The sequence below is a fragment of the Onychomys torridus genome, chromosome 1 (genome assembly GCF_903995425.1).
Source record: "Onychomys torridus chromosome 1, mOncTor1.1, whole genome shotgun sequence".
In the NCBI taxonomy this organism is placed as follows: domain Eukaryota; kingdom Metazoa; phylum Chordata; class Mammalia; order Rodentia; family Cricetidae; genus Onychomys; species Onychomys torridus.
Window position 1 is genome coordinate 32,175,411 of NC_050443.1, and position 24,677 is coordinate 32,200,087.

Here is a 24,677-nt window from a genome sequence, read left to right on the forward strand (position 1 = left end):
TGGGAGCTGTTAAGAGGCATTATCTTTACTCTGGGTTGTTTTTTTTTTTTTTTTAAATCTGGTTTTGGTTTGGCTTTTTTCTTGTCATTGTTTTGTTTTGAGACAGAGTCTTATATAACCTAGTGTAAGGAACACGTAAGGCCTAGGGTGAACAACACTGGTCAGGAGTGATAAGCAATAGAATGACATAAGAAAACCACAAATGGAGTAGTGGTAAGCTATAAGCTATGTGTGGAAGTAGGGATGAGACTAGAAAACTAGCCAGAAAAGAATATAAAAGATGAAGCCCCAGACCCGACCAACAGAGCTTGTCAGGCCCTCACGTGAGACGACTCCTCCGCCAGAGACATGAGATCCTGTCCCCAGTGTAGCCGTGGCTGACCAGGCGAAGGCTGACCCAAGATCCAGAGGAACAGACGTGGCGAGTCCGGACCTGTACACCTGGAGAGGTACTCCTGCTTCCACTTGGAAGACAGGATGAATATTGCTTGTAATCTTACTGTGTGAATAAATGAGTGTTATACCAAGTCTGAATCAAGAGTGATTATTCCTCCCCCATAACCGGGGTATGTGCTCCTACAGCTAGGCTGGCCACAAACTCTCTGTGTAGCTAAGAATGACCTCCTCTACCTCCTCCTGCCTCCACCTCCCCAGGGCTGGAATTAGAGGTGTGCACAACCCCAGTTTATGTGCCTGCTAAGTTGGTACTCTACCATCTGAGCTACATCTACTTGCTTCCCTGTGCCCACTCTTAATAGAGGCCCGGTCTCCACAGAGGACACATGCCAAGATCTCGTGGATTTCATGTCTTTGAAGCCTGCCTCCAGCATATCTGACTCTGTCACTTTACCTAAAATTCTAATTCTGTAAAACAGGGTGACATTCCCTACTCAACAGAATAACTGCAAGAAATAAATTAGATGATGCATTTAAAGGGGTTATTGCATATTGAAATGTTCAGTAATAATGAGGGATTATTCTTGAAAATCTCTGTCTCTCTCTCTGTCTCTCTCTCTGTCTCTCTCTCTCTCTCTCTCCTTGAGACAGGATTTCTCTGTGTAGCCCTGGCTGTCCTGGAACTGCTTTGTAGACCAGGCTGGTCTAGAACTCACAGAGATCCACCTGCCTCTGCCTCCCAATTGCTGAGATTAAAGGCGTGCGCCACCATGCCCGGCAAAAGTCTTTTTTTATTTTTGTTCTTATCTATCGTGTAAGTCCATGCTCATGGTTGTGCAAGCACAGGCACAAGTGTGTAGAGGTCAGAGGGCAAGTTTTGTTTGGTTGGTTGTTTTTAGATGTTTGTTTCCCTATGTGTATGGGTGTTTTGTCCGCATATATATCTGTGCACCGTGTGTGCAGTGCCCACAGAGACCAGTGTTGGGGATCTCCAGCTCCCGGCCCCATTCCAAACCCAGCCCTGAGTGCTCCTCCCATGGAGCTTCTCAAGACCACCTACAGGGTGTTTAAGGTCCGGACCATAGACAGTCCAGGTGGTTTCCACTTCATAGTTTCTCTTCTTCCTCTGGGACCACACTGGATGGAATGCTTTGCTCAGATTAAAACCTGGACTTTAATTCCTATTGATTTAGCCTGATCTGATTTATTGTGTTGGCAGAGTTACTCACTACTAGGGGATTTTTACTTATCAATCAGAAAAAGAGGGCATTTGATCTCTTGGAAGTCGAATAAAGACAGTTGTGGGCCATCATTATGTGGGTGCTGGGAATCGAACCTGGGTCCTCTGGAAGAGCAGCCAGTGCTCTTGGCAGCTCTCGCTCACTCCTGCCACCTTGTGGGATCTGATCTAGGGATCAAACTCAGGCCACTAGGTGTTGGAGCAAAGTGCTATAACCACTAAGCCATCTTGCTGGCCCTGTTATTGCAATTCTTACAAAGGATGGGCCCGTGAGGTTTGTTCTCCTAGTATGATATGAACTGGAAGGAAGCTGTGTCTGCAGTTCTTGGAGAGGTTGGAACATTGCTGCTCCAGAGGTTAGATGCCTTATCTTGAGCTAGTTCTAGCCCTCTGGGACAGCCATTTCTCTGTGTCAGAACCTAACATCTGTGACTAATAGATAGCTTCCACAAACTAAAAAGCTCAGAAAGCATCTCAAGCCTAGAGAAAAACTGCCCCCATTTCTCTGTGCCTGTCTCTTTGATGAACCCACTGATGAATTTTCTACGTGCCTTAATTTGTGATTTTAATTGTTTTGTAAGACATGAAATACTTCATGAAACTATGTCCAAGTTGAAACATGGAATTTGGGATAGCCTTAATCTGTGTTCCCAGGCCATGGCCACTCAAGATGGCTCCAGAATAAACTATCTCTTATTGATTGCCTTTAAGATGAGGGCTGTGGTTTTTGTATCAACAACAGGATAAGAACAATCAAAAATAATTTCAAGCTGTGTTTGGTGATGCATGCCTGTAATCCTAGCACGAGGATCATCCAACAGATTCCTGGGGACTAAGGAATTTATTACAAGATTAACTAATGCTATGGATAGACAGACTGAGGGCCAACAGCATCATGGGGGCTCTGAGGAGTGTTCAGGTCCCAGCATCAGTGATAGACATCATGGCAGGGTCTCTGAAGAGAATCAAAGTTACCGAGGCAGATGCAGGAGCCTCCTCTAATCCTTTCTGAGGACCAGGGGGTTCACAGCTTGAGCCTGTAGCCAGGCTTTGTCATACCCAGGCAGGGAGGGGACCGGAAGCAGGATCAGTGTGAGCCTACATTTTAGCATCAATACCCTTTGATGTCAACCTACTTCCCAGGTGAGAAATTCCAGCTGCGGTGTCCTAGTAGGTGCCTGTCAATAATTTAGACCAGGAGGACCAAGGTAAAGCAATGACTGGATTCTAACACTGTGTTCTTACATAGGGAGGTGGAGAAAGGAGGATCAGGACTTCAAGGACATAGCAACACTCTGTCTCAAAAAAGTGTATGAATAAAATAAAAAATAATTCAAAACAGCTCAAATCAGTGGTCCTCACTACAAAGAGTGGAGAAGCCCCATTCCTCTGAGACTCCAGCTCCTATGAGATGACCCCCCACCCCTTTATTATGTCAATTAACAGCCCATAGAGACCCAAATACCCTCCCTACTGTTCTCTATAGTCTCTGGTCCTGATTTCTGCATCAAAGACACCCAAAGAGCAAGTCAAACAAAGACACAACTCCCCCTCAGGGAATGGGGGGAAAGTTGAAGAGGAAAAGATGGCGTGCCCTGGAACAGGGGGCTGTGACTGGCTGCTTCCACAGGGACTGGATGGAAAAGGTTCAGATCCGGCTCCTGCCTCCTCCAAGGCTGGAAGCCAAGGAGACAGACAGGAAGGCCAAGAGGAACCTGGGCTTCTCTAGCACCTATTCAGCTTTGTTCTCCCCTCTCCCCCTCACCCCTCTGAGGAGCTGGCTGGCCAACCAGGGTGTAAATTGGCTAGGCTTAACTCCCTCCCCTCCCCTCCCCCTCTCTCCCTCCCTCCCTCCCTCTCGTTCTCTCTCTCCCTTCTTCTTCCCTCCCTCCCTCTCTCTCTCCCTCACTCACTCTCTCCCGTTCTCTCTCTCCCTCCCTCCCTTCCTCCCCTGCTGACCACTTTCTCGCTCTGGAGTCTTTAATTCCACACTGATAAGCAGGCCTGCTAAGAATCTGGTACACTCCACAGCCCAGGGCCCTTTTGATGGAGTGGAAATGGGAAAATTCCAGAGTGTGCCCAAGAATTGCAGACCATCCTCATTTCCACGTCCAGGGAGCAAAGTCTAAAGACAACTAACAAAGTGGAATTTTAACTTTCCCCCACTGCCCTGAAAAACACTGGAGCCTACCGTAGCCTACCAAGAGAAATCAATTGGGCTAACTCCAAAACAAAGGCGGTTCCTAACCTTCCCCATTTCAAACCTTCCTCAAACAACTCTGAGGTCTTCAGGGCAATCCAGTTGAGTAGCTTCCTTAAACACAGGTCCATGTGTTGGTAGGGTGTGTGGGCCTGGGGCCGGGGCCACAGCCAATCTTGGGGTCTACAAGGAAGCCCTCCGAATGCTGCAAGCACTTGATCCAGGCAGGATGGCTAGAAGCTGGGAGCGCTGGTTGCCATGGAGATGCTGGCATAGCTTGAGCCCCTCTGCAGTAAACAAGTAGCCTCCTTAAGAAAAGGGTCGGGGGAAGGGACTTGGTGCTTGACAGCCAGCTCAGCTCCGGGCTAAGGCACTGGGGAGGTAAGCTCTAGGCCTGCAACCTTAACAGCTGGGGTATGGCCTCCTGCAGAGCAAATCCTCAATGCCCAGCTACCACCCCTACCACCAAGCCAGGGCTGCGGCAGGAGACCTGATCCAGTGGAAAAAGCCAGAAGCCAGAGACTGTCAGCAGAGCCACACCCCAAGGCTAGGGAGAAGCCTGGGCTTGCAGAGTCACAAGAGAAAGCCCAAGCCTGGGTCTGAGAGTCTGGCCTCTGAGTCACCTCACTTCCCTTCTCTGGGCCCCCTGAATTAATAATGTCCTCTCTGGGGGCCAAGTGAAGCAGAGCCACATGTCCCTCTGATTCAATATGGATAGACGTGTCCAGGCTCTGAAGACCTATGTCTCATGACTGCAGCTGAGGGATGAGGGACCTTCAGGTGTGCTTGGACTTAGCCTTATGCTGCAAACATTTTCCCCAAAGGCAGGGCTTGGCCCTGCACACACGTGGGTCATGAAAGATTAAGGAGGTGCCAGGAAAGAGAGGCTGACTAGATGACCTCAAAGGACCCTTATGGCCTGGTGAGCTGCCTAGACCTTCCTGCCACCGCCCTGGGTGATTCTGCTGGGCAGGACGGGTCACCTTTGCCTTTGGATATCTGGAGAGCAAAGGGTGACTGTTTCCCTACTATCTTTCCAGGCTGCTAGGCAGGAGAGTCCAGGCAGTGATGTTGGCCAAGGAAAGCTAATATAGTTTGAAATGTATGTGGTGTTTCCCAGCTGTGTGACCTGAAGCCATTAAATACTTTGTGCTTTGAAATATTAGCAGTAAAATGTTCACATTCCTATTCTTGTTTTGGAAGGTCTCTGGATTAGGGTCAAAATGCTTTGACAGTAGATGGGGGCGCCTATCGATGTGAGGCAGTTGGTAGAGCGCCTCCAGACATACACAAAGACAGTGATTCATAGAGAGTACTACATAAACTAGATCTGGTGGTGCACACCAGCAGTCCTAGCACTCACCATGTGGAGGCAGAAGAATCAGAAGTTCAAGGTCATTCATGGTTACATATGAGTTCAAGGCCAGCCTGGGATAAATAAGACCCTGTCTCAGTACAAAACATAAAAAATAAATAATAAATAAAAATAAAGCATGGGAAAACCACCACACAAATAAAGGACACAGTGAACCTAACGTGGTTACAAGCAGGGCCTTCTCCACAGCCTGTCTGCCCCACCACAGCCAGGGGGCTCTACTGTAGGTACCAGGGGCTTCTTCCCTTTAGACCTAGAAGCAGAACCAGAGACCCCTTTTAAAAAAAAAAAAAAAAAAAGGTTAGACTGCCTTCTAGGGCAGGAGACCGCTGAGCGTGCTCAAGGGAACAGGACTGTGAGCCTTGCCTAACTTCATGTCCAGCTAGAACCTGCTTTCTGAGGTGTGACCACATAAGTGTTGTGTAAACAGTTTAAAGGAAAAGCAGCCTCACAGCTCAGTCCTTGTCCCTTCCTCCTTTCAGCCCCAGGAAATGACAGCTAGGCCTCTAGGACTGTATTCATACTTTTAATTGGATTGGATCCACCCGGTATTTCTCAATAGTTTACCCTTGTTTCTTTGAGCCAAGACTCAGAATATAATTCTACATTTTGTAGAAGGTTAAAACAGTCTGTACAGAGTTCAAAGGATGATAGGTTCTTACCAGAAATCTCTCCCCCACCCCCATACCCCAGAGCCCAGCTGGCCTCAAATTCACAGCAAAGCTCAGATTGCCTTTGAACTCCTGATCCTCTTGTCTCCATCTCCCAAGTTCGAGGACCATGGCTGCGCACCACCACGTCTGCTCAAGAACACAGGCCTCTCAACACCCGCCACGCACTGCCAGTGTCTCCTCTCCAGCAAGCGTCACACTGCACTCATCTTGCCTAAGTCATTTACCCAAAATATCAGAAAGAAAGACCGTCACGGCGGTCACCACCCTCCCTGCTGTCTTTGGAGAGCCCACACTGGGTTCCTGAGATGGAGTCTCTGAGGGAACCTCAGAGAATGTTGGAAAGTCCAAGTCCCAATAGGAAACAGAGGCCCCATTTAACACTGGCCTAGAAGAGTGGAGGGGAGAGGGAGCGGAGAAGGAGTTCAGGTCCTAGGAGGCGTCGTCCAGACCCCAGGAGGTGGCACCAGGCAAGCCTGAGAAGCTGGGGTGGAGTCTTCAGAGGGGTGGATGGGCTGGGGACTGGGGGAGGGGGGTGTGATACAAAGCAGTTTCTCAGGGCAGGTGCCACTGTCTCACTAGAGAGAGGGAGGGAGGGAGGGAGAGAGAGAGAGAGAGAGAGAGAGAGAGAGAGAGAAACCTCTACTTTGGCACGTACACAGCACTCCCCAGCAGGTCAAGGACAGAGGCAGATGAGGTCCTCTGTATCTTGGGCCCTGCATCTCAGGAAAGCCATCGGCCTTGCAGTCATGGACAAGGTGAAAACAGGCAGACTGGCAGTGAGTGTTCAAAGGGGCTGTGGGGTGTGGAGGGTGGGTTGTGTGTCGGGGAAACAAACATTTGTCCTGGATAGATGTGGCTACAGACTTTAGTGCTCCTCATGTGTCCTATCCATGTGTGCTGTGTATGGTCATCAAACAAGGCACCCTCTTTCCCACAGCCTTTCAATCATCTTCCTTTCACCCTGTCATTCCCACAGTGACTGTGGTGACTTCCGACCACCAAAACCTGAATAGAAGAAACACACCTAATGTCTTAGCCTGACATTGAAGGCCATAGATGTCCCGACATGCCTTTCATCTTGTGGTCTCTGCATTGCTTCACCCTTTCCTCTGCTTTCTCAATGCCTAATCCACCCGCTGAAATCTTTTTCTCACCCAAGCTCTGATGTTGCCTCTTCCAGAAAGCCTTCTCTGGTTTCTTTGGTCAGATGACTTTAGCTGGTGCTTTCTCCTCTGAATGCAGAACATTCTTAACTTCTTTGTGGCAGTGTGATACTATTTTATTTTTGCTATGTTTGCTTGTTTTATTCTTGTATAATATTAGAAGGACCAGCCTTAATAGTATACATGCAAGGGCTCAGGAGAGAAACTATGAACGGCGAGGACTATTTTCGGGAAATAGACTCTAACACACTGAACTCAGTCCAGTCACTTATTCTTCCAAATCTTCTTCTTCATCCCCCCACCACCCCCCCACCACCCCCCACGCCCCGACCCTGGCGTCCCGGTATATATACACTAACAAGCAGTAATCCCTTGGCAGTGCAAAGCCAGGCTTCCAGGGTCAAATGGAGGGGTAAAAAGAATCACACAGAGGGGCAGTAATTGTTAATTATCATTTGCAACCCAAAAGGGAAGTGACTAATGAGGAAATGAATTAACTAACTAAAGGTTAAATTCGGGTAATATCTAAGAAGAGGGATCTTACGTGCTCCACTATAATCTTAAACATGATTGGTAAAAAATGTTAAGAATCTATAAGTTGCTAGGTCAATGGGAGAAAATAAAACTGCCTTTTTTCCTGTGGCTCCTATCTGTCCAAGCTATCTGCCATTTTTCTGCAGTGTGCTCAGTCTCTAGGCAACCTGTGTACAGCTAGGTGCTTCTGGTGATAATTAAAGGGAAATCTGGAACTAGAGGTAAGGTTTGGGAAAGGAGGAAGTTAAGCTTAATTGGCACATCCACCAGGCCTTCTCAAACAGATAGTCTGGATGCTTAAGTCTGTTCTTAGAGAGTACAGAGGTATCTCTGATAAGGTACTTTCCTCCATCTGGGGATGGACCTGGCCAGATGCTTCCAATGATGATAATTACAGGGAGGCTTGAACTGGGCTTCTGGCTGAGCATAGCTGTCAGCATAGAAGGTTATCTAAACATTCCTAGAAGTGGTTAGGTAAGGAGTTAGAGGTCTATGAAGTTAGTAAGGCTGTAAGAAAAGGGGGGGTCGGAGCTAAGTTGTGCAAAGCTATTACTTAAGGTTCACCTGACCTAGGTGGCATCTCCTTGTGGAATTTACCTTAAATCAGGAAACTAGCATGTGGTGGTCTGGACTGTTATTTCTGTTAGTCCTTGAAAGTGGCTAAGGGAGATGTCTGATTCCAGTGCTGAAAGGGGAGAAACAGATGTGCTGGGGTGGGGGTGGGGGAGCCTTTCCTGAGGCTATTCTCCAAATACCTTGAATGTATATATGTCTAAAGAGTAATCAGTCCACCCTGTTAGCAATTCTTAGAGAAAAATCAATTGGGAAAACTATGAAGGCACATATGATTTTCAAAAGAGAAGATAGCTGATATATAAGAAACCAAATAACACCAAAAGCTCCTTGGAATTTGGCTTCCCCGGAGGAATTCCCTGATCCCTCCAGGGAGTGACTTTGTCATAACCAGCTGAGTTCTTATAATAAATTCCTGTGGCCCATAGCATTTTACAGACCAAGTCTCCTACAGCAGAGGATATCCTTGAACTCATTATGGAGCCAAGGCTAGCCTTCAACTTCTGATCCTCCTGCCTCTACCTCCCAAGTGCTGGGATCTCAGGTATGTAAGCCACCAAGACTGGCTTCTATCTTGGATTTTAACTATTGAGAAGGATGTCAGTTCCCTCCACCTCTGTCTTTGAAGACAGAGCTTGCTATGTTGTATAGGTTGGTCTCAAACTCTTGAGCCAAACTCTCTTCCCAGTTTCTATTCCTCATGAGTAGCTGGAACCACAAATATGTGCCACAGCTGACTGACTGTCTTGCTCATACATGGAAGACCTTAACACAAAATAAAATGTGTTGAACAGAAAATGTCTGTGCCAGGGTTGTGGAGATGAATGGGAAAGCTCTTTTTCACTAGGTCACAGAGTGTAGTTAGAGAGAGGTGCCCAAACACAAGGGTCAATTTAATGCCAAGTTCAAGGAACAGCATTTAGTCTCTGACTATGTAGGCTCAGGAAGTCAGGTCTGGTGTTAAGGGAGTGGGTATTCAGGTAGATGGAAGCACCTGGGTGGAAGCCTGGAAATGGGACCATGCATGATATACATTTGAGGGGAATGGGTGCATGAAACACTTGAGGGGTATGGGGGTGGCCCTGAGACTGGTCTACAGGAAGCATGAAGGAAAATAGGAGCTGAGGTCAGAGAGAGCTATAGGTACTGCACTATGAAGGATCTGATGTGTAGCTCAAGAATTTGACTTTTACCCTAGAGGCAATGGGGAGCCACTGAATGCTCTGAATGACTCACTGGAGTACAACTGAGTGAGTGACACCCTTGGAACAGCAATGGAAGGGTGACACAGTACTGTTTTGGGTGGGCACCATCCTTTGGCTAGGCTTATTTTAGGAAAAAACCTTACAGTACATGCCAGGTACCAACCCTTTCTTTGAGCCCAGACTGTACCTCAGTCAAAAGATTTGTTTGTAGATTTCCCCTTTAAAGAGACTGTACCCATGGGCTGGAGAGATGGCTCAGAGGTTAAGAGCACTGGCTGCTCTTCCAGAGGTCCTGAGTTCAAGTCCCAGCAAGCACATGGTGGCTCACAACCATCTGTAATGAGAGCCGGTGTCCTCTTTTGGCCTGCAGACATACATGCAGGCAGAACACTGTATATATAATAAATAAATAAATCTTTTGAGAAAGAGAGAGAGGGCTCAGAATTGTGCTCTGCTCTGTGACAGGTTCCCTGAGCCATGTTATGGGTTCCACACTGTGGCACAGAATATCTGCTCTATAGACCACATCAGTCACATTTCTCCAGGCAAGCAGAAGCAACAGCAGAGTGCATGGATTCATTGTGAGGACTTGGTCACGTGACTGTAGAGGTTGAGAAATTCTACCATCTGCCACCTCCATGCTGGAGACTCGGGAAAGCTGGTGGCATAAGGTCCTGTCCAGATCTGAAAATCAGAACCAAGATAATATCAGCCCAGGGTGAGAGCAGAAAAGGACAGCATCATACCTGAAGCAGGATAGGCAGAGACACCCATTAGACACCTATGTGGCTCCTGCACCTAAGACTGGCTTGAGCCCCGTGGGTAGTTTCTTGCCTTATGCAGGCAGGGTCTTGTGAACATAGGACCTTGTAGAGAGAAAGACAGGCTTTGAGCCAGTGAATGCCAAGTTAAAGTCCTGGCTGGAATCATTTAGAAACTGCACAGTCTTGGAAAAGCTAGTACTCTCTCTGAGCCCTGGTTTTCTCATCTGGAAAATGGGAATGATCTTGTCTACTCCAAAGAGTCAGAGTGTAGACAAACAGAGGAGATGCCTACTGTTAGCCTCTGCAGGCGCCATTTGTCTTGTTCATCCTGGAGACAGAAAGTGGATGGTGTACCTGGAGGAGGGAGGCCGTGCTTGGAGGGGCTATTGCTAGGTGTGTGATGTAGAGGAATGGAACGTGACGGAGGTGCCTTTACAGGCCTTTCCTGAGAGTCGCTCTTGGCTTTCTGTCAGTCCCTCCTTCCAACTGGGACATATTTAACAAGCCGAAGGTCCCATCCTTGGCTGAATAAGGACATTGTCCCCCCAGGCCTAGAGAGGTGAGGCATTGTTGAAAGCTGCCCTCTCCCTAATTATCCTGGGACAACCTGTGCCCCGGCCCCTCCACTGTGTTTGTGGTCTCTGGGCATCCAACAGTATCTGGAACATTGTTATAAGCTAAACAGACACCTGATTTTCTGGAACCAGGGTGGATTTTCCCTTTGCAGACAAGAAACCCACAGGTGTGGAGGCTGGCCCTGAGGTACTGATGAGCAATGCTGAGAGGAAGTAGGCCCATCTGTGTCCCAGAAGGGAGCAGAACCCTACCCTTAACTGCAATGGGGTCGCTGAAGGGTGTACAGGCCGAAGTGTGCATGGGAGAAAGCGTGAAGACAGAAGCCCCTGGTGTACGGGTGGCTGTAAGAGAAAAAAAAATCCCTCCCCAGATTACTACTGGGGACAGACACATGTGTTTTATGCACATGTATTTTCCACATAAAGCAATTTTCTAGCAGATGGACCTGAGCTGGGCATCCTGTAAATCAGCTTACATTCTGCCTAGAGTGTTGTGCTCCATAGGTTAACAGCTCAGTCTCATAAGAGGTCCCAAACTGAGACCACAGTCACAAGTAGTTACTAGATTGTGACTTGTGCTTCTTCTAACCAGCCACTTTAAACCGGAGTGTTCCTGCCACCTCCCCCCGCAACTTAAAACTCATAGCACGCCTTTGCTGTTTATTTTAAAAACTGAACTTCATTTCTCTTGTTTTGACTTAAAAAAAAAATTATTTGTATATAAGGGGGGGAGGGGAGACTCCATGAAGGCCAGAAAAGGATGTGGATTCCCCTAGAGCTGTACTAGTTGCAAGCTTTTGTGGTCTTAATAGCAGAGTCATCTCTCTAGGCCCAATTGTGTGTTGGTTAAAGCACCTGCAGCGGCCATGCCCACGGAGCAAGAGTGCTGGAGTCATGAGCCATAGTTACCTTTTTAGAGCTTTATTGGGAGAGAAAGGGAGAGATAGGGAGAGAGAGAAACAGAGAGAGAGACAGAGAGACAGAGAAACAGAGAGACCTCGGAGGGAAGAGAGCAGAAAGAGAAAAGGGGAGGGACGCAGAGGGCCTGCCCGCTTTTTAGGTTGGGCCACGTCCTAGACTGATGATGTAATTAAGGACAGAACCCTTACTTTGTAACTTTTTAATTTTTTATTTCCTTTGAGGTCTGCTGAGGATCAAACCTGGGCTTTTGTGCATGCAAGACAAGTGTCCAGGCCTTGGCCACACTCCTAGCCTACTCTCTTTATTATAAAAGACACCAGTGGCCAGGCGGTGGTGGCTCATGCCTTTAATCCCAGCAGCAGGGTGGCAGAGGCAGGTGGATCTTTGTGAGTTCGAGGCCAGCCTGGTCTACAGAGGGAGCTCCAGGAAAGGCGCAAAGCTACACAGAGAAACTCTGTCTCGAGAAAAAAAACAAAAACAAAAACAAATAAACAAAAACACAATGGATACAGATGCAGATAAAGACATGCAGTGGGCAAGTAGGGGCTTGTGAGCCTCATTCTCTCTGGGAGTTAGAGCCAGCTGCAGCTCCAGCACCCTGGGACCAGAAGCCCTTCAAATCTTAGTCAAGACTTTAATAGACCTTAATCTTCAGTGAACACCTCCCTTCCAGGGAGGCTGGTGAACAGGGCTGAAAACCACAATTCGCTAGGTCCTTCCTATCACTAAGGAAATTAAAGAAATTGCAAATTATATTTTACATCCTGTCACAGTGGTGGAGTACCTGAAGATTCACACACGATGAAGGGGAAGCTGGGCGAGGAACAGGAACTGGTGATAAGTAAAGGCCTACGGAAAATAACTTAAAAGACAGAGGGATGTGAAAACAAACCAGGACACTGGCACTTTTTGGTAAGGCTAATACACAAATGCCTTGAGATGGGGTGGTAGGGTGCAGACATGGACTTAAATTGACCCCAGACACTCGCAGGACCTCAGGAGCTGAGACCCCTCTTGGTTTGGGACTTGTAAGTGTAAGCTGCAGGAGAAAGGCCCATCATGGTGCTGGCGCATGCTTTCCTTCAATATTTACTGAGGACCTGCTGCATGCCAGAAAGGGCTGGGAACAGCCACGGAGAAAGTGACCAGGGTTTCCCTGAGTCCCACAAGTTTTACGGAAGAGGAAGCAGAGGGTCTAGCATTTCGGGCTCCTGGTTCTGAGCTTGCAGATCACGTAGGTTTGGCAGTTCCTGGAGGTGTCGCGGGACACGTGAGGCCACTGAGCTGCGCGCGCCTCCCGAGTCTCAGCGGGGCCCCGCCCGGCTGGACTCAGGTCCCCGGCCCAGCGCACACGTGGGTTCCGGCACGTCCGCCGGGCTCTCACCGTGACGTCAGCCCGGAGCTTCCATTTAAGGCCCCGCCCGCGCAGCGCGGAGTGCTGGAGCCTCTGTCGCCAAGCCCAGACCACGCTGCTGTCCATCGTGCACTAGCGGTACGGTAGAGCTCTACGCTGCTCCCACGGGGGTCCCTACGCGGTGTGGAGATACTGGGTCCCCAGGCTTGGGCGGTGGTCCGCACCCGTGGGCTACTGCGCTCTGGGGGAACGGAGCAGACTACCCCACCCAGCCTGAACAGAGCCAAGTGGCTGAGGAAAGGTCTAGGGGGGTGGCTGGCCAAAAGGGTGGGAGCGACCGAACAGGTGCGAGAGAACCATGCGAAACTTGAGGTCCGGTTACTGGAGCCCATGACGGCCGAAAAAGCTTCAGCACGTCCGGGGTGGGTACTTGGGAGAAAGAAGCCTTGCGGTTTGCATTTTCTCTTTCGTGGGCTTGGTGGACTGGTTTCTTCCTGCAGATTATAGTGAGCTTTTGGCTCAAATGCAATTTGTTAAGGGGCTCCTGGTGTGTCTAGAAATCGCGCTAATCGCGCTGTGTGCGGAGATTAAGCGGGAAGGGTCGCAGCCCTTTGCACCCCAGACGGAAGGAAGAAACCTGTAGCTGAGGGAGTTGCGACACCCATAGGGTCGCAGGTGGAAGTAGACGCACCCTGCCCGAATGAAGCCCGGAACTGAGGTTTGGGTGAGGCCGATTCTCTGCAGGAAGAGCCTCCCTCCTTGCTCCCAGCCTGCAGAAACCTTCCAAAGCTGTCTAGAAATAGCAGCGGTTGTAAGGAGACCGGATTCCGGCTTGGTGCCCCTGGGCTGGCTGCCCGGAAATCGTAACGGGTCCTTTTGCTTTTTGGAACGATTTCAAAAATAGACGTAGTGCTTGCTGGGGGAAAAGTGTGCCTCGTGATTCTGGAGTCTCCGGGCCTTGGGCCCTCCATGACAGTGTTCCCATTTCGGAACTGAAGAAATTTCCCCTTAGCCGCTTCATCCTGGCAAACGAGGCCCCGCCCTGGCGGGTGGGTGCTTTAAAGGTCTTGGTTCCCAGTATTGGCATTTGAAATCTGACCGTGGCGCCAAGCCAGGTGGCTAACAGGCCCTCCTCACGATGCTTGCATGTGCTTTGGGATCTAGTAAGGTCCGAAGTCTGACCTCGAACTGCCTACTTGGAAGTCTCATCCATGGAAAGCAGCCAGTAGACCTATCTTTCTGCCCCGCTCTGAAATTGCGCACGCGCACCAGCATACCAGGCCTGTCGGTCTTAGACATCCGGACTGCTCATAAAACTTGTGGGTTCCGGGGGGAGGAGGGGGACCGGCGGTCGCAAGCCTGCGCGTGCGCAGGGCCTCAGCACGTTGCTTTTCCTTAGGGTCACACTTTGTGGCCGTTATTGGCGCCCTCTGCTCTTGGTTTTTGGTACTGCCTGGGGCAACTTGGCACCTGCTGACTGTAGGATTCTGGGTGGTGAGAAGACTGGGGGGGGCAATTCTGATCGTGTCGGAAGAGAAGCCATCTCCTTTTGGGGTCAGTAAAAAATGAGTAAGTCCTCAGGAGGATGCACCTACACGGAGACCTCAGTAGTATTTTTCCATTTCAAGGTGAGGACCTTCTTGACGTTAAGAGCCAGACCAGATCTGGCATTATGGCCACTTTTGTTTTCCACTTCTGCCCCTTTTAGTCACTGACGTATTGTTACTTAATTGAAAGCAGTCCAAAGGATGTAAAGTAAGACTGGGACTTGGTGATTATACCTGGAGAGGTCACGAAATACTCTCACCTTAGGTCCCAAAAAGTTCAAAGTCCACCAAGATGGCAACCCTCAAGGACCAGCTGATTGTGAATCTACTTAAGGAAGAACAAGCCCCCCAGAACAAGATTACGGTTGTTGGGGTTGGTGCTGTTGGCATGGCTTGTGCCATCAGTATCCTAATGAAGGTAAGTGGGGGTCCTTCATATCACAAGCCATGCATGGGGCGGGTGGCGCATATACTTTGTCACATGGTATGTAAAACTGTTACGGCCGACTAGGAAACATTTTGCAACATAGTGGTGCACAAGAAGGATTATACAAAGCAACAGTGTCAAAGGTTATCAGGCTGAAGCCTATTTGAAATGCTCTGCAGTGTGTTAGCATACCCTACAAGAGAGAAGAGTCCCTTTAATTATACCATTCAATGCAAGGAGTTGAATGAACCTAGGGTCTCCCACATGCTAGCTAGAGCTATCTACCCAGCTCTAAAGTTTTTCATTGAAATTTATATGTACATATGGTAAAAAATAAAATCCTACTGAATGGGGTATCTTGACCTTATATTCAAAGCTGATTGTTCCCTGATTTATAACAGTTTTCCTTTGGGAAAAAAATGTGTATCAGCACACACGTGTTTGCATGTCTGGAGTTCGGAGGGTGACTGGTTTCCCTCCTACCTTATGTGTTCTGGGGGTCAAATGCAACTCATCAGGCTTGTGCAGGGACTGCTTTCACTCTGGGAGCCATCTCAACTAAAGCTGAAGTTTAGTCACATGACTTGCAGTTGGATTAGAAAACACTTTGAGACAGGGTAAATGTTCTTGGTTAGCTCAGCCTAGCCTCAAACTTGAAGCAATCTTCCTGTCTCATCTTCCTGGGTGTTGGGATTATAGGTGTGTAACATCACACCTGGCTTTGAAGACTGTTATAACATTAACTAAAACCTAGTTTACATTAAAAAGTTGACAACTTAAAATGGATATTTATGTTGGGGGGCATTGAGACAGGTTTCTCTTTCCAGCCCTAGCTGGAACTCATTCTGTAGACCGTGTTTGCCTCTCAAATATTGAAAATATTTAAGGACAGAGTTTCCTTCTGTGGAACAGTCATAGATTAAGCCACACTCTTGTCTTGGAGATAGAGGTTTGACTGTACGTGCCTTCCTGCTGCAGCCTTTAAAGGCATGCAATGATGTACCCGGCTTTGCCTGTGGCTTCATTAATTCTGAGTCTCCCCTCCCCCACTTAAGGTCTCACTGATGCTAGGCAACGGTCTACCACTGAGCTTTGCCTGGTCCTAGTCTCAAGCCTTGGTACTGGACAACAGTGACTCACATCCCCACAGAGAAAGAAGCTCCTCCAGTCAGGAGCAGGAGAGAGACTCTGCTCTGCATGGGGCCATCTGGGAAGTAGTGGGTTTGAATGGACTGCCTCTGCTTTGAATGCATCCTGTCAGAGACTGAAATAGGGCTCTTCTATGCCTGGAATTCAGAAAATTGCATGTCCTGAAAACCCTCAATAAGTTTCCCATTTAACTCAATTTCGTCTTCTAGGACTTGGCCGATGAGCTTGCCCTTGTTGATGTCATGGAAGACAAGCTGAAGGGAGAGATGATGGATCTCCAGCACGGCAGCCTTTTCCTCAGAACACCAAAAATTGTCTCTGGCAAAGGTTGGTTAGGGCTAACTTCCCTTAGTCCACATCTTTTAAGTCTTCCTCAGGTTTAAAATCCCATCTCTTCAAGACAGGAGGGCCTTAGGGGTTCTTTTGCACTGGTTCTTAATACCTATTAAAGCTGCCATTGCTAGTAAAGGATTTTAAGTGGAAACCTAATTTGCACATAATATGGAAAAGTTCTGAATCTACAGTTTCGAATGTGTGTTGCTAAGATGGAGCCCAGAGCCTTGTACATGCCAGACAAGGGCTCTGATGGCCGAGTGACAGACCCAGCTTTGCTGCACATGTCTAAATGATGTGTCCGCCCTGCTCATATCGTGTACTAACACAGACTTGAGAACTTCACCATAGAGGCCTGTTCTTGACCTTTTGACATTTAGCTGGCACCCAGCCAGGAACCCAGGGTTGGACGTCTTTGACCTCTTACCTGATGGGCTTACCTCTCTGGGTCAGCTGCTCTGTGCCACAGGGCCTACAGGTGAGTGAGATCAGAGAGGAAGGGGTGGGAGAGGATTGCTGGGCTCTCAGTAAAAAGTGAGAGAAAAGAAGGCCAGGTGTGGTGGTCTGTATATTTAGGGCCAGGCCAGATGGAGGTACACATTGCAAGTCTCAAGTTGGGGAGAGGAGAAAGAGGATATACTACAGTGGGTAGAAATAGACGTGATGGAATAAACTGGATTCCTTCATGTTGTGATAAAATCTGTCTAAACGTGCAGTATGAGAAAGGCATCAAGGTTACTCCTCCAGTTTCAGAGACCAGTTATAAAACAGTGCGTCCCAAGGGCAGGTCTGAACATCAATCAGGGGGTCTCCATCTGCCATGTACAAAGGTTTACAGAACAAGTTGTGCCTGTGTAGGTAAGAGCTCCCTGAAGGGACGGACCTTCATCCCTGATCTTTTCTCTAGACTACAGTGTGACTGCGAACTCCAAGCTGGTCATTATCACAGCGGGGGCCCGTCAGCAAGAGGGAGAGAGCCGACTCAATCTGGTCCAGCGAAATGTGAACATCTTCAAGTTCATCATTCCCAATGTTGTGAAGTATAGTCCAAACTGCAAACTGCTTATTGTTTCAAACCCAGGTGAGGCTTTTAAAATGCATAAGCAGACACTCTGTACTTACCCTGATGATACATGTTACACTATGTGTACACGTGTTCATTAATTTTCTGTTGATTTGTATTTTTATAAAATAGTTCATTTATAAACATTAAATGCCTGTGAATATAATTGCAAAGTTTAGTGTTTCTTACTCATGAGGAGTAAAGCTATAAGTAATTCTATTTTAATTGGTGCACTCTTTTTTTAATGATATATTGAATAATTGGACATGAGTTATAGAGTAAAGATGTTAACAAATACTGATCCATCTTCAACAGTGTCAAAATCGTGTATCCTGTAGTCTTTTTTTGTTAGCTGTTATCTAAATTTTGTTTTGTTTTTTATAGTGGATATCTTGACCTACGTGGCCTGGAAGATAAGTGGCTTCCCCAAAAACCGAGTTATTGGGAGTGGTTGCAATCTGGATTCAGCTCGGTTCCGTTACCTGATGGGAGAAAGGCTGGGCATTCACCCGCTAAGCTGTCATGGATGGGTCCTAGGGGAGCATGGAGACTCCAGTGGTAAGTCTTTAATATCAGGATTTTTTTTTTTCTCTTTTTGAAAACAAAGATAGTATGAGATGTCTCTAAGCATTTCTTTACTGAATAAGTGTCTTTAACATGGGCTGGAGAGATGGCTCAGAGGTTAAGAGCACTGGCTGCTCTTACAGAGGTCCTGAGTTCAATTCCCAGCAACATGGGAGCTCCCAACTATCTATAATGAGAGCTGATGCCCTCTTCTGACATGTAGGCAAACATAAGACTGTATGCATAATAAGTCCATTTTTAAGTCTTTAACCTAAGTATCCATTAATTAGGGTTGGGTATGGTTTTCTGGAGACTACTATTGGAGTCTATGCTAATGAAAGATTTTTGACCATGTTGCATCACATTTATGACGGGGACAATCATGAAATTGTATTTTTCTTTCCATGGAAGTAAATAAGCTTGGATATGTTAATTTATTTTAATATTATTTTGAGACTGGACCCCAGGCTGGCTTGGGACTCATAACAGTCCAGCCTTTGTTTTTTGGCTGTTGGAATTGCTGCCATGAGCCACCATGCCCCGCCTATTCATCCATTCCTTTGTTCATTCATCTTGGTGCTAATAATTGAACCCAGGATCCTCACATGTGCTAAGCATACAGTTTACTGAGCTATGTCCTCAGCCCCTGGACATGTTAACCACGCGCCTTAGGACAACTTCAGTCATTTACTTCATTCAGCAGTTTAAACTTGACTTGAATCATGATATTAGTAAGTACATAGTATACGTGGTTCAGTAGAACAGGAAAGTAAGCCGGCAGTGGTGGTGCACACCTTTAATCCCAGCACTCAGGAGGCAGAGCTAGACAGATCTCTGAGTTCAAGGCCAGCCTGGTCTATAAAGCGAGATCTAGGACAGGCACCAAAACTACACAGAGAAACCAACCCTGTTTCAAAAAACAAAACAAGGGCTGGAGAGATGGCTCAGAGGTTAAGAGCACTGCTTGCTCTTCCAAAGGTCCTGAGTTCAATTTCCAGCAACCACATGATGGCTCACAACCATCTGTAATGAGATCTGGTGCCCTCTTCTGGCCTTCGGGGATATGTGCAGACAGAACACTGTATACATAATAGATAAATCTTTAAAAACAAAACAAAAAGCAGGAAAGTAAGTAGGTTGGAATATACAGTTCTTGGTTTTATATACTCTGAAGTCAGGCTTTGATAATCTTGACTCTGCAGATGAGGGTAGAAGAGGGGGGCACAGTTCTTGTTCTGTGCTGTTGTGTGGAAACAGTGGTGTAACTGCCTCTTTCTTCCAGTACCTGTGTGGAGTGGTGTGAATGTTGCTGGAGTCTCCCTAAAGAATCTGAACCCAGAACTGGGCTCCGATGTAGACAAGGAGCAGTGGAAGGAGGTTCACAAGCAGGTGGTTGACAGGTGAGGCTTGTACATTTTTTATCTACGAGGTTTAAGATTTTAGTAGCATTTTCATTTGAGTGCTTTTGTTTACAATTTTTATTAAGCTTTGTTCATCGTAATACCACAAACAAAACGCTAAAATAAAAGCAGCACCAAATATAGGCAAGAGGTGCCAACAGTGGTGCTTACACATTGGTGGGAACGTAAGGTGTTCTCTCTCCTTGGAAAATAATTTGGCAGTTCTTTTATAACTGGAAACAGATCTGCAACACACAGTTTTCTTGGTTGTTGGTTTTATGGTTTTTGAGACAAGGTTTCTCTGTGTAGCTTTGGTGCCTGTCCTGGATCTCGCTCTATAGACCAGGCTGGCCTCGAACTCAACAGAGATGCACCTGGCTCTGCCTCCCGAGTGCTGGGATAAAATATCCAGCCAGAAGGATCTTTTAAAATGTTTTTATAAGATGTGTTTATTTTTATCTGTATGGGTGTTTTGCCTGCATGTATCCAAGTAGTCCAGAAGAAGGCACAGAATTCCTTGGACTGGAGTCACAGACAACTTGTTGGTGTTGTGGATCAAACCTATATCCTGAAGTGCTGCCAGTCTTCCCAGCCACTGAGCTACCTCTGCAGCCCCCAGAAATCAAATATTTGTAACAAGTTTTTATTTTACGTGTACTAATAGAAGCATGGCCACCTTCTTTATTTGCATAATGCAGGTATAAGTATGGTCTAGATTCTTTTAGTTAGTTTTTTTTTTTTTTCTAGATGGGGTTTCACTGTGGCCCTGGCTGTCCTGGAACCTACTTTGTAGACCAGGCTGGCTTCAAACTCATCTGCCTATCTCTACCTGGCCAGTGCCACCATGGCCCGGCTCATTTTGTTTCTTTTTTCTTTTTCTTTTTTTATAAAATTTATTTATTATATATATAGTGTTCTGCCTGCATGTATCCTTGCAGGCTGGAAGAGGGCACCAGGTCTCATTACAAATGGCTGTGAGCCACCATGTGGTTACTGGGATTTGAACTCAGGACCTCTGGAAGACCAACCAGTGCTTCTAACCTCTGAGCCATCTCTCCAGCCCTGTTTCTGTTTTTGAGATGGTTTCTGTGTGGTCCTGGCTGTCCTGAAACCATGTAGACCAAGCTGGCCTTAGACTCAGATGTCTTTGTATGCCTCTGCCTCCCAAGTGCTGGGATTAAAGGCATGCACCACCACTGCCCAGCTTTGTTTTTTTTTTCTAAAATTTATTTATTTATTGTGTATACAGAAGAAGGTGCCAGCTCTCATTACAGATGTTGTGAGCTACCATGTGGGTGCTGGGAATTGAACTCAGGACCTCTGGAAGAACAGTCAGTGCTCTTAACCTCTAAGCCATCTCTCCAGCCCCAAATTCTAGATTCTTAAGCAAATATTAGAAATGCTGTAAGTGACCTTAGCTCATCATCCTGTTTCACTTGAGATGACCTTGATTCAAGTGTGCTGTGTGTCAGCTTCATGGATTTTGTATTAGTGACTTTCTGTTGCTGTGACAGAGCACACAACCAAACCAAATTCCAGGAGAAAGTCTGTTTGGGGCTTAGGGTTCCCAAGGGTTAGTCGTCTCTGGTGGTGGAGCAGAGGTACGGATAGAGGGTGGCAGGCTGCTTTCAGCAGTAGCAGAGAGCTAAATGGTGTTTGCTTTTGAAGCCCAAAGCCCACCCCCAGTGACCTTTCCTCCAGCAAGAGCATGGCTCCTGTTCTTCACCAAAAGGCTGTCAATTGGGTGCCATATGTTTGAATGCCCACAGCGTGCATTTCCAGTTGGGTCCACATTCACTTCTTCTGTTTTTCTGCCATCATTCCTAGTCTTCGCCATTTCACCAGCCCCCTCCCATTTCATTTCAGAGACTCTTCCAGGTTGGTTGTTATGGTTCAGTTGTCTTGACAATGTATTCTCTCTATGCCTCTATCAGTGTACAAAATTCTCAGTCCCTTGGGGGTCAGTCTTTTTGCCTTGCTTTTGCCCTTACTGGCAAAGGGCTTGCTTGACTATATAACATGTCTTGGTGGTATTTATTGTAATATGGTCATGTGTCCAGTAAAACCTTTATTTATCTTCCTTGTCTTTCCATGTCTTTCACCCTTTGCTGTCTGTCCTTCCTGTCCCACAGCGCCTATGAGGTGATTAAACTCAAAGGGTACACCTCCTGGGCCATTGGCCTCTCCGTGGCCGACCTGGCTGAGAGCATGATGAAGAATCTTAGGCGGGTGCATCCCATTTCTACCATGATTAAGGTAATGGATTCTTTTATGGGGGGGGGAGGTTTTTGGTTTTTGAGACAGGGTTTTTCTGTGTAACTTTGAGCCTGTCCTGGAACACAATTTGTAGACCAGGGTGGCCTCGAACTCATAGAGATCCACCTAGATCTGCCTCCCAAGTGCTGGGATTAAAGGCGTGCGCCACCACCCGCCGATAATGGATTCTTATTTCTTGGCTTTGCAAAGTCTTGAGCAGACTCAAGTTAGCCCCCAGTTACACTGGCTGAGCTGATGTAAATTCCTCCATTCATGCTTTTCTTTTGGAAAGAAATAGCTGGCCTGTGGAGTTAATGTCCCACTAGCGCTGTAGATATCTGACTAAGATTTATGCTGAGCCATGTAGGAGACCTTGCTCAGTTACCAGTGTTACAGATATTGGGAAGTGCAGTGTATTATGTACATTGGTGAGAGTTTGGGGGTTTTGCTTTTGGTTTGCTTTGCTTTTTTGAGGCAAGGGTCACCTGGCCTGGCCTTGAACTTGTTGTGTAGCTGAGGATAACCTTGAACTCTCTCCTGCCTCCAGCTCCCATGTGCTGGGATAACAGGCATGTGCCAAGCCTAGCTGTTGTTGTCGTAGTGACTTTCTATTACACTGTCCATTACTACATCATACCTGGGCATCTCTGGACTAGGACAGACCAGCACACTTGCTGTTTGGAAAAGGCTTCATAACTGTATGAGATCTAAATCCTGGGAAACCTGAGGGTGTGCAATTGAAATGTAATCATTTTGTGTCCAGGGTCTCTATGGGATCAAGGATGATGTCTTCCTCAGTGTCCCTTGTGTCCTGGGACAAAATGGAATTTCAGATGTTGTGAAGGTGACTCTGACTCCTGAAGAGGAGGCCCGCTTGAAGAAGAGTGCAGATACGCTCTGGGGCATCCAGAAAGAGCTGCAGTTCTAAAATCCTCAGATGTCCTAGAGCTTCACTGTCCAGGCTGCAGCAGGGTTTCTATGGAGACCACACTGTCTCCTCTGAGCTGTGCTTAGTGGTGTTGTGTTAAGGTGGCGGTTCCCACAGCTCCACCCTGATGCTAAGTGGTACTTGTGTAGTGGTAACCTGGTTGATGTGATAGTTGAGACACACTGCCAATTGTGTGCAGGCTTCAGTTACCTTGGGAGCCTGCCGTGTCTGCTGTGCACCCTCACCAAACATGCCTAGGCCAGTGAGTTCCCAGTTAGTCATAACGTGGCTCCAGTGGGTAAATCCATTATGCATATTTGTGCATAACTGTTCTAAAGGATATTATTTTGTGTATTATGTGTCTGTAGTGTACATTGAAATATTATGTAAAAAGTAAGATCTGCATATGGATGATGCAACCAACTACCCAAGTGTCATGCCAATGAAAACACCAAATAAACCTTGAACAGTGATTACTCTGCTCATTCCTTCTTTCTTTTTTGTTTGTTTGTTTGTTGTTCATGCAAGGGTTTCTCTATGTGACAGTCCTGACTATCCTGGAATGCACTCTGTAGCCCAGGCTGGCCTCAAACTATCAGATCCACCTGGCTTTGCCTCCCAAGAGCTGGGATTAAAGGCGTGCACCACCACTATCCAGCTCCAGTGCATTTCTTAAGATGCAGTTGGGCAGCCAGTCAAAGTGGCACTTACTTGCCTTTGATCCCAGTAGAGGCAGGTGAATCTGCATTTCAGCCAGCCTGGTTTGCATAGTTCCAAGACAGCTGGAGATACATAGTAAAATCATGTCTAGAAAACAAACAGGATACAGTTGGGCTGGGGAGACACTCAGTTGATAAAGCATTGGATCCCCAGGTCTTAAAACACCCCTTCAGGCTGGAGAGATGCTCAGCAGTTAAGAATACTGGCTGCTTTTCCAAAATTTGAGTTGAATTCCCAGCAACCACATGGTGGTGCAGATCCTCTGTAAAAGCAACAAGTACTCCTAACCACTGAGCAAACTCTCCAGCCCCCCCTCCCCCAAAGGGATCTTGGTCACTTGTCTCTTCCATAAAATGTCACATTAGTGCACTATATTGACAACATGCTGATTGGATCATGTGACCAGGGGTAGCAACCACTTTGGACTTTTTGGTAAAAGTATGTGCATCAGAGGATGGGGAATAAATCCAATCATTTTATGGGCCTCAGTGAAATTTCTAGGAGTCCAGTGGTGCGAGGCATGCAGAAATACTGCTCCTAAGGTGAAGGATAAATTATTGCATCTGGCCACTCCTGTCACCAGGAAAGAAGCACAACATTTAGTTGTCCTCTCTGGGTCCTGCAGACAGCACATTCCTCACCTGTGTATGTCACTCTGGCCCAAAGACCAAATGACTAGGAAAGCTGCCAACTTTGTGTGGAGCCTGGAAGAGGAGACTCTTCAACAGGTCCAGGATGCTGTGCAGGATGCTCTACCACTTGGAACATAAGATCCAGCAGACCCTATGGTATTTGGAGTGACAGTGTCAGATAGGAATGCTGTTGGAGCTTTTGGCAGGTCTCTAGAGAATAACAGAAGAGACCTTTTTGTAGCTGGAGTTTTCTCCAGTCCCTCCTGGGCCCACAGCTCCTCAGACCCAAATAAACACACAAATCTGTTTGGCCTAATGGCTCAGGCTTCTTGTTAGCTAGATCTTACACTTAAATTAACCCATAATTCTTATTTATGTTTAGCCACAAGGCTTGGTACCTTTGCCCAGGTCTGCCTTCACATCATGCTTCCTCTGTGTCTGGCTGGCAACTGACTCAGCCTTCCTGTTCCCAGAATTCTCTCTCTTTGTCCCGCCTATACTTCCTGCCTGGCTACTGGCCAATCAGCACTTTATTTACTAACCAATCAGAGCAACACATTCACAACATACAGAGCAGTATCCACAACAATCTTTGGGATTTTATAGCAAGGCATCATCTGCAGACAACTATTCTCCCTTTAAGAGAAAGTTCTTGGCCTGTTACTGGGTCTTAGTGGAAATGAA

The 24,677-nt window shown here is 47.1% G+C and overlaps 1 protein-coding gene across 2 annotated transcripts; it reads left to right on the forward strand.

Annotated features, from left to right (window-relative positions):
• The first annotated feature begins 12,976 nt into the window (after positions 1-12,976).
• Positions 12,977-23,117, forward strand: Ldha (lactate dehydrogenase A). Of its 2 annotated transcripts, none has more exons than XM_036200161.1 (8): positions 12,977-13,112; positions 14,787-14,939; positions 16,307-16,424; positions 17,338-17,511; positions 17,878-18,051; positions 19,340-19,457; positions 21,590-21,713; positions 22,477-23,117. In XM_036200161.1, exons 2-8 carry the CDS (start codon positions 14,814-14,816, stop codon positions 22,639-22,641), a joined length of 999 nt encoding a protein of 332 aa, XP_036056054.1. In that variant the 5' UTR covers positions 12,977-13,112; positions 14,787-14,813; the 3' UTR covers positions 22,642-23,117. The 2 variants fall into 2 exon arrangements, with proteins under 2 accessions (XP_036056054.1, XP_036056047.1); XM_036200154.1 differs by lacking the exon at positions 12,977-13,112 and adding an exon at positions 13,156-13,396.
• Positions 23,118-24,677: the final 1,560 nt, after the last annotated feature.